Source organism: Salvelinus sp. IW2-2015, linkage group LG23 (genome assembly GCF_002910315.2).
Source record: "Salvelinus sp. IW2-2015 linkage group LG23, ASM291031v2, whole genome shotgun sequence".
In the NCBI taxonomy this organism is placed as follows: domain Eukaryota; kingdom Metazoa; phylum Chordata; class Actinopteri; order Salmoniformes; family Salmonidae; genus Salvelinus; species Salvelinus sp. IW2-2015.
The window spans coordinates 12,956,135-12,966,039 of NC_036863.1; the positions used below are offsets into that span (position 1 = coordinate 12,956,135).

A 9,905-nucleotide genomic window follows, 5' to 3' on the forward strand; every position below is an offset into this window, starting at 1 on the left:
GTGTTCCAAAGTTAAAAATAATAGCGATTCCGTATCACATTGGGTGAGGCAGGTTACCGGAAGGTATAATCGAATTAAAAATCGAAAAGAGATAGAAAAAAAATTAAAAATATATATATATACAAAAAATACGAAAAATACAAAAGTACAAGGGAGGACGAACAAAAACACGCCTACAATGCTACGCCATCTTGGATCGATCATAACAACGTGACATGATTTGGAAAAGCGCATACCTGTCTATGTAAGGTCCCACAGTTGACATTGCATGTCAGAGCAAAAACCAAGCCATCAGGTCGAAGGAATTGTCCAGCCTCCATCATTCTTAAATGGAAGACGTGTAGAACCACCAAAACTTCCTAGAGCTGGCCGCCCGGCCAAACTGAGCAATCAGGGGAGAAGGACCTTGGTCAGGGAGATGACCACGAACCTGATGGTCACTCTGACAGAGCTCCAGAGTTCCTCTGTGGCGATGGGAGAACCTTCCAGAAGGACAACCTTCTCTGCAGCACTCCACCAATCAGGCCGTTATGGTAGAGTGGCCAGACAGAAGCGACTCCTCAGTAAAGGAACATGACAGTCCACTTGAAGTTTGCCAAAAGGCACCTAAAGGACTCTCAGACCATGAGAAACAAAATTCTCTGGTCTGATGAAAACAAGATTGAACTCTTGGGCCTGAATGCCAAGCGTCACATCTGGAGAAAACATGGCACCATCCCTACGGTGAAGCATGGTGGTGGCAGCATCATGCTGTGGTGATGTTTTTCAGCGGCAGGGACTGGGAGACTAGTCTAGAGACTAGAAATATGAATGGAGCAACGTACAGAGAGATCCTTGATGAAAACCTGCTACAATGCAGGAGTGGCTTCGGGACCGGTCTATGAATGTTCTTGAGTGGCCCAGCCAGAGCCCAGACTTAAACCTGATCGAACATCTCTGGAGAGACCTGAACATGTGCAGCGACGCTCCCCATCCAACCTGACCAAGCTTGAGAGGATCTGCAGAAAACAATGGGAAAAACTCCCCAAATAAAGGTGTGCCAAGCTTGTAGCGTCATGTACCCAAGAAGACTCAAGGCTGTAATCGCTTCCAAAGGTGCTTCAACAAAGTACTGGGTAAAGGGTCTGAATACTTATGTAAATGTGATATTTCATTTTTTTATTTGTAATAAATTTACAAAAATGTCTAAAAACCTGTTTTTGCTTTGTCGTTCTGGGGTATTGTGTGTATATTGATGAGGGATTTAAAAAATATATACAATAAGCCAGTAACGCAACAAAATGTGGAAAAATCAAGGGGTCTGAATACTTTCCGAATGCACTGTACATATGCATGTTCGTTTGTCTGTATGGTTTGTATCATGGTTTGGTATTTTCTCTGGCAAATGTATGCTATCGATAAATACTAAATACTCATCGATAACACTGTTTGTCAATGTCCTCTACCTGCCTCATTTTGCCAGGTGACGAGGAAGAGGGAGTGGAGCGGCGAATTCCCAACTGCTTCGACTACTTCATGCACATTGTGACAGTTTTCTGGAAGATTCTGTTTGCCTGTGTGCCACCTACCGAGTACTGGAATGGCTGGGCCTGCTTTGTGGTGTCCATCATTGTCATTGGCTTACTAACCACCGTCATCGGGGACCTGGCCTCCCACTTCGGCTGCACCGTGGGCCTCAAAGACAGTGTCACTGCTGTGGTGTTTGTGGCTCTGGGCACCTCCATCCCTGGTGAGTGTGTGTTGGACAAGTGTGTGTGTGTGTGTGTGTGTGTGTGTGTGTGTGTGTGTGTGTGTGTGTGTGTGTGTGTGTGTGTGTGTGTGTGTGTGTGTGTGTGTGTTTGAGTGTCTGCTTTAAGTTACTTTATCTTCAATCCAAGCTAGCTATTTACCCTAAATCTAACTCTTGAACCAACTATAACCCAAAACCATACCTCCCTACCTCTAAATCCCTCCCAGCCTTAGGCATACTAGTCCTAACCTTATTCTAACCATGTTCTAAACTCTAACCCCAACCTCTTTCCATAGACACCTTTGCCAGTAAAGTCGCTGCCACCCAGGACCAGTATGCCGACGCGTCAGTGGGGAACGTGACGGGTAGCAATGCGGTCAACGTTTTCTTGGGCATCGGGGTGGCGTGGTCCATCGCTGCCATCTACTGGGAGACCAAAGGTCAAACTTTCCGCGTGGACCCTGGCTCACTGGCCTTCTCGGTCACGCTCTTCACCATCTTCGCCTTCATCAACATGGGGGTGCTGATGCTCCGCCGCCGGCCGTCTGTAGGGGGTGAGCTGGGGGGACCCAAGGTCACCAAGGTGCTCACCACCCTATTCTTCTTTGGCCTCTGGTTCATCTACATCCTCTTTTCCAGCCTGGAGGCCTACTGCCATGTAAAGGGCTTCTGAGGGAGCACAGGGCTAGATAGGTAGATGGGTAGATTGAGAAACTCACATATGCACACAGACACACACACATGCGCATACATGCTGGCACGCACACACGCACACGCACACACACACACACACACGCACATCATGATCATTGCCACTGCAACCACACACACACACACACACACACATCATCATCATTGCCACTGCAACGACACATCTTCGACATCTAGCAGAAGATCCACTACCAGGAGTAATGATGCAAATGTCTATTTTCTGTACTCAATGCCCACTGCTCACAGAGAGAATGTCAGACACTCTCTCTTCTCTCTCTCACACACAACACACACACACACACACACACACACACACACACACACACACACACACACCAACACACACACAACCACAACCCCACCACACACACACACACACACACACACACACACACACACACAATTTTAGGGTGTAGAAGAAAATGTAGAAGGAAAAGCTGGTTATTAGTAGAGGAATGTGGTGGTGATGGACTATGTGATGATCAGAATCACAGGATGTTAATATGCCTGGTATAGAAAGTGGAGGGGACACCATGCAAAGACACTCTTTAAAATAGGCTGCTCAGGTTAAGAGGAAAGACTAGGATGGAGTGTGAAGTCTGGATCTTGACACCACTGGAGACCACATCAACATGATTCTGGTCTGAGTCTGTCTGGGCCTCAGCTCCTGAGGTCTGGGTATAGTTTTACAGTTTTGGACCAGGCCATGATCTTTGATAGTCTCTCAACTCACGTGGTCAAGATCTGTCACTGAACACCATCTCTTGTCAGAGTTATTTGGCCACGTAGCTCTGGTCCATCGTGCAACGATAACAACGAGTTACCTCTTCAGAGGCAACTTGTTGTTGTCATCACGCGATGGACCAGAGCTAGTGGCCAAGTAGTGCTGACACAACACTGAGGGGACACCTTGTTCTGCATGCCTTGCCGGCGGCAAAGTATCAGCACCCCAATGTTAATTCCCTAATGTGGGAGCCGGGTAGGAATGCAATGGCTAACACTTAGGTGGACCCATTGTGCAAAACTGTTTGAAATTATATAATTTCAATCAGTGTTGCCCACTGGGGAAGATGCCTTATTTGACTGTAAGGTCAAATAAGAGTCTTGGTTTGAGTTTAGGTCTTCATCTTGCTGCTTATGGCCTACCTACGTTAGTTGAACGAGGGCACTACGGTGGCTGATCCAGATAAACTTGATGAACAGAACAATGTAAACTACACATGGCAGATAAGCATCTCCCTTTCTCCCTTTTTGTCCTGTATGGCTCAATGGATACAGCTGCCTCCGACACCCACAACAACCTCTTCCGCAGCTTTTGTATTATACATTTCTCTTGGAAACAGTTGTATCTCTATTCCCTATTATGTCATCTTGTGGCAAGAGGTGAAATGCTAATATAATGCGCCTATCTATCCCCTTTCATTTGGGCTCACCCCAGTCTTCATAGCAACAACAACCAAAGACTATGGGCTCAATGCTGTTTAGTAGCATGCTATTGCATGCTGTTTAAAAATGCTGAGAAGCTGCTATGACATTAAATACTGTAAATTATAGAGAAATAACTGAGTATCTGCCATTTAGAGTGACAATGTGACAGAGATAATTCATCCAACTCAAAATGAGTAGTCTTATCATCAATTTATTTATGAATTTTGTCATTAAATGTATGTATATTTTAATGTAAGAACTTACATTCACAAGAAATGACATTGTAATTTATTTCAAGTTGTAACAATTACATTTAAAATGTATCACAGTTCTCAGTCTCTGTTTGATCTATCTCATATTTTATTGTAATATTTTAATAATCTTTTTGTCTAAGATTTGAGAGGTGTCTCAGAAGTATCTGCTGGAGCCAATGTCTATGGCTGGAGCTAGCTCAATATTGGACTATAGGAGCGTAACGTTACTCCTTAGTCCTAGGACCATACATGTTCTGGTTAAAGGGCAAATTGGCTCTGGAAGCCAAAACAGCCAAATACTCCATCTAAATGTGAATCGATTCTCAATTGCGGTATAGTCCTAGAAACATAAATGCCTCTACTTTCATATCACATCAAAATAATTTCACAAATGCAAAATACACACTTACTGTACACTGTTTTAATCCATTTTTAACACAGTTGCAATTGACAGTATTTTTCAGTGACAACATGTTTGTGGTGTCTGTCTTCTGTTTACACACAGGTGTTCAGAGAATCAGATAGCTAATTAGCACAGGTAGTCCACACCAATGTTCCCTCTAAACTGCGTGCGTGCGCGGGACTGCCATGCAGAAGAAATATAAGCCCACACAGAGAAGCACAAGATTGAACTTCACTCAACGTTCTAGTTTTCCCCCTTAGTTAACACTATCAATGTTTCCCTTTACTGTTGGAATTATGATCGAATAAACACAATATTAACCATCAGTGTAACATACTGAAACAAAACCAACTATGCAAGAATAAGTATGCAAAATGAATTATGCAAGAGGCATAGTTGTAGGCAGAACGTATTGTAGTAGGATTCTATTGCATTGACATGCACGACACTGTACTCTACACAGACCTGTGCGGCATAACCAATCAGAACTCTAGTAAGTCTACAGTTGAAGTCAGAAGTTTACATACACCTTAGCCAAATACATTTAAACCCAGTTTTTCACAATTCCTGACATTTAATCCTAGTAAGAATTCCCTGTCTTAGGTCAGTTAGGATCACCACTTTATTTTAAGAATGTGAAATGTCAGAATAATAGTAGAGAGAATTATTTATTTCAGCTTTTATTTCTTTCATCACATTCCCAGTGGGTCAGAATTAGTATTTTGTAGCATTGCCTTTAAATTGTTTAACTTGGGTCAAATGTTTCGGGTAGTCTTCCACAAGCTTCCCACAATAAGTTGGGTGAATTTTGATCCATTCCTCCTGACAGAGCTGATGTAACTGAGTCAGGTTTGTAGACCTCCTTGCTCGCACACGCTTTTTCAGTTCTGCCCACACATTTTCTATAGGATTGAGGTCAGGGCTTTGTAATGGCCACTCCAATACCTTGACTTTGTTGTCCTTAAGCCATTTTGCCACAACTTTGGAAGTATGCTTGGGGTCATTGTCCATTTGGAACACCCATTTGCGACCAAGCTTTAACTTCCTGACTGATGTCTTGAGATGTTGCTTCAATATATCCACATCATTTTCCTGCCTCATGATGCAATCAATTTTGTGAAGTGCACTAGTCCCTCCTGCAGCAAAGCACCCCCACAATATGATGCTGCCACCCCCGTGCTTCACGGTTGGGATGTTATTCTTCGGCTTGCAAGCATCCCCCTTTTTCCTCGTAACATAACGATGGACATTATGGCCAAACAGTTCTATTTTTGTTTCATCAGACCAGAGGACATTTCTCCAAAAAGTACGATCTTTGTCCCCATGTGCAGTTGCAAACCGTAGTCTGGCTTTTTTATGGCGGTTTTAGAGCAATGGCTTCTTCCTTGCTGAGCGGCCTTTCAGGTTATGTCGACATAGGACTCGTTTTACTGTGGATATAGATACTTTTGTACCTATTTCCTCCAGCATCTTCACAAGGTCCTTTGCTGTGGTTCAAGGATTGATTTGCACTTTTTGCACCAAAGTACATTAATCTCTAGGAGACAGAACGCTTCTCCTTCCTGAGTGGTATGACGGCTGCGTGGTCCCATGGTGTTTATGCTTGAGTACTATTGTTGCTCCCAAGGATGAACCCAAGGATGAACCCAAGGATGAACCAGACTTGTGGAGGTCTACAATTATTTTTCTGAGGTCTTGGCGGATTTCTTTTGATTTTCCCATGATGTCAAGCAAAGAGGCACTGAGTTTGAAGGTAGGCCTTGAAATACATCCACAGGCACACCTCCAATTGACTCAAATGATGTCAATTAGTTTATCAGAAGCTTCGAAAGCCATGACATCATTTTCTGGAAATTTCCAAGCTGTTTAAAGGCACAATCAACATAGTGTATGTAAACTTCTGACCCACTGGAATTGTGATACAGTGAATTAATTATAAGTGAAATAATCTGTCTGTAAACAATTGTTGGAAAAGTTACTTGTGTCATGCACAAAGTAGGTGTCTTAACCGACTTGCCAAAACTATAGTTTGTTAACAAGAAATTTGTGGAGTGGTTGAAAATGAGTTTTAATGACTCCAACCTAAGTGTATGTAATCTTCCGACTTCAACTGTATATGCAAATATACCATTGCCATATATGGATCTGTGCCATTCACTTTGAACTGGACTGTATTTACAGCATGAGTTTCGTGAGTAGATGTGGTTGTGTTGAGATCAAAGCGAGAGCTGCATGTAACCACGTGTGCACATTTGTTCAAATGCTTTGCTAGTTAGTTATTATCTCAGATATAGATAATTTATAGTCAACAATGGGGGCATGATTTCTTCCTACAAGAGCACAAAACTTTCTTGACATCTTTGAAAAGGTAGTTGGGTAAAGAGCTTTTTTTGTCTTAAAGGGGCAGTGTTGAATTTTGAGACAGGCTTGAATAAGCTATGTAGCCAATAGGCAGAGGGTAGCATAATTTGTCTGATTCTCTGTAATAATGGTATGGGAATAATAGTGCATTTCATTTTGTAAAGTGGTTTCTTGCATCAAATAACACAACAACACAACAACATTTTCAGTCACCTCAGAAGGACAAGTGGATAATCAAGCCCTGCGTGTTGTTTTCTAAAGTCTCATGGAATGTAGGCCTACATTGAACAACACACACTGGTTGCTTCTGTAGACTGAATGATAGAAAAGCTATTTTCATGTTAAAATGTTATGGGATGCATTTTGTCCATTGTTTTTTTATGGTAGACCACTCTGGTAGGCCTACATTATGATCAAATAACCAAAGTAGCCTACTTGACCACTGTCTGAAATGGTACATTAAAGTGGGTACAGCCTCAGTGTTCACAGTAAACGCATCTGGTTGTTGCACCGAAATTTCACAAAGTTCAAGTTTGTGCTCAGCAGACCTGAAATTAGCTCAGTGACCAACATTTTTGGTAGAAACATTGGTCCACACTGTCTTCCATCTGTTTTCCATAAACAAGTGCTGTAACATGGAAATATGGCTGTGGGAACCCTAACCCTATAAAGGTTTGTGTCAATTTAACCTTTAGTTTTTTTTCTTTTTCTCACCGATATGCAAGATAAGGTCCTTATGCTTCTAAAACTGTACTGCAAGCGATTCGTGTTCATGTTCAGACCAAGTGTCGTGGCTCTTAACAAAACAGTGGTGATTTTAGCATGTAAATATTGGTGGGGCAAAAAAAATAAAAGTGGGATGCATGCCAGCAAAGCCACTACACAACACAATACAACACTAAACAATACATTAATTGCACTATAACAGTGACAAACTGTGCCCACAAACTGTTAGGGCCTACATAAAGCTGTCCCAACAGCAGTCCCAACATCTTACCACTGCTACACCTGGCTACCAATGGAGCCTTGTCTGTCAGCAAAACAGTTCATTCAGCCTCATTTACTGCCTTTTAAAAAAACATAGCTGATATGGCTGACTTGCTTAAACAAATGTGTTTTTTAATGACAATTGAGATGTACAAACTATGGCATAAGGGAAAGGAAAGGGAAAGGGGGATACCTAGTCAGTTGTCCAACTGAATGTATTCAACTGAAATGTGTCTTCTGTATTTAACCCAACCCATCTGAATCAGAGAGGTGCGGGGGCTGCCTTAATCAATATCCACATCTTCGGCACCCGGGGAACAGTGTGTTAACTGACTTGCTCAGGGGCAGAACAACATATTTTTACCAGGGGACAACAAGCGGATAAGAGGCAATCCGTAATTCCGATTAAGACATTATTGAACGAGCTAGGATGGACGTAGTCAATATAACTATTTGTTTAGCACTTTTTAAATGTACTGTGACAGAATTCAGAACATGGGCCATTCTTACAGTGTTCTCCCTGTACACCAAGTCAGAACCGTAGGATAAATAAAGGGGGGCATATAAGCAGACAATGAAAGCTCTTACAAAATTTGATGATTACATTTCTCTAAAACAGGTTATAGGCTATATGTGCACCACCAAGTCAGAACAGTAGGCGAAATGAAGAGGGGTAAACAGACCAAATTATTAGGGTGAGGCACATGGCTACAAACAGCTTACTACACAACATACACTTAGTATTACTTTCTTAGCTACAGTATACATATCTCCCTGGCATATTACATAATTTATGCAGCAGCATACAAAACATTTTTGGACTCACCTTGTGTTGTGCTCACTTGAACAGGAAGGTGGCATGGCGGTCCTTTGTGGGCAAATTTTGTCATCAAAGTCTGGCATTCGCTGGATGTATAGTGCTTTCAAGACAATTGGGAACTCTGAAAAAAACAAGGTCATTGATCTTCAGGTCGTAGCTCTAGAAAGAGGCCCGAGTTCCCAACTTACAATTCCATTCTAAATGTATTTCCCAGTCGGAGCTCGTTTTTTCCGGAATTCCCAGTTGTCTTGAACTCACTGAAGTCAAGTTTTCACAGTTCCGAGTTAACAGTTGTTTTGAGCACGGCAAAATCATGATTCATTGACAGCATGGCCAATGTTGAATGTTTATCATTTTAAATTTGGAAAAGAGAACCCTTAATCACAGATTTGGGACCACACAGCCACTGTCACTGATTCCTCCCAAACCACTCATTGTTGAATTTGCGATTTCCAACTTGTGTATCGTTAATGTCCAATGGCCGATGAGCACCGATACGTTTTATCTATAATTTCTCTTCATTATTTATCTTCATATGACAAGGATTAAAAAGGATTTGCCAGTAGATTGTTGACTTGATTCATGATGATGACTGCTAGCTAAGATTTTAAAAGTATGATGTTGACATGATCAGTCCAATCCAAGCTACTGTTCATATAATGTGATTTGACATCATTTTATCTGTGGCCAATGACCTTGAGCCTTCTTGGACAGGCACTTCTATTGCAGCACCCAAGGGGATAGAATTTTCTAAGTCTACCCTTAAACTTGGAGGTGACGTAGTGTCCCCATGAGTGACAGAACACTGAGCCAATCACGGCGCAACGCTCCATATTTTCTGCTGGCTTGCCCCACCACCACAGAAAGCACTGAGCTAGGTTGAAACACCTGCATTTTGGAGCTGCCTTACTCAAGAAAACAAAAAAGAGACCATGTTTGTATGCGGCTTTATTAACTCAAATATATATTTTTTGCAAACAGATATGTGACACATATTAATGCCAAATAACATGCAAGTGCTAGAAATGTTGGGCTCAAAACTGGTGGGTCTCTGCCCCACCTGCCCTGAATGACAGGTCGCCACTGAATGTAATATAACTGAGAGTCTTTTTAATTTATTTTTTAATTTAACCTTTATTTAACTAGGCAAGTCAGTTAAGAACATTCGTATTTACAATGGCGGCCTACCAAACGGCAAAAGGCCTCATGCGG

General features: G+C 42.1%; 1 protein-coding gene across 3 annotated transcripts in view; it reads left to right on the top strand.

Moving 5' to 3' along the window:
- slc8a2a (solute carrier family 8 member 2a) overlaps positions 1-2,717 on the top strand; it is a 31,456-nt gene extending 28,739 nt beyond the window's left edge. For all 3 annotated transcript variants that reach the window (XM_023967398.2, XM_023967399.2, XM_023967400.2), the window contains 2 exons: positions 1,463-1,729; positions 2,026-2,717. In XM_023967398.2, the coding sequence (XP_023823166.1) occupies positions 1,463-1,729; positions 2,026-2,402 (644 nt within the window). In that variant the 3' untranslated portion in view covers positions 2,403-2,717. The remainder of the gene's footprint in view (positions 1-1,462; positions 1,730-2,025) is intronic.
- The last annotated feature ends 7,188 nt before the right edge of the window (positions 2,718-9,905 follow it).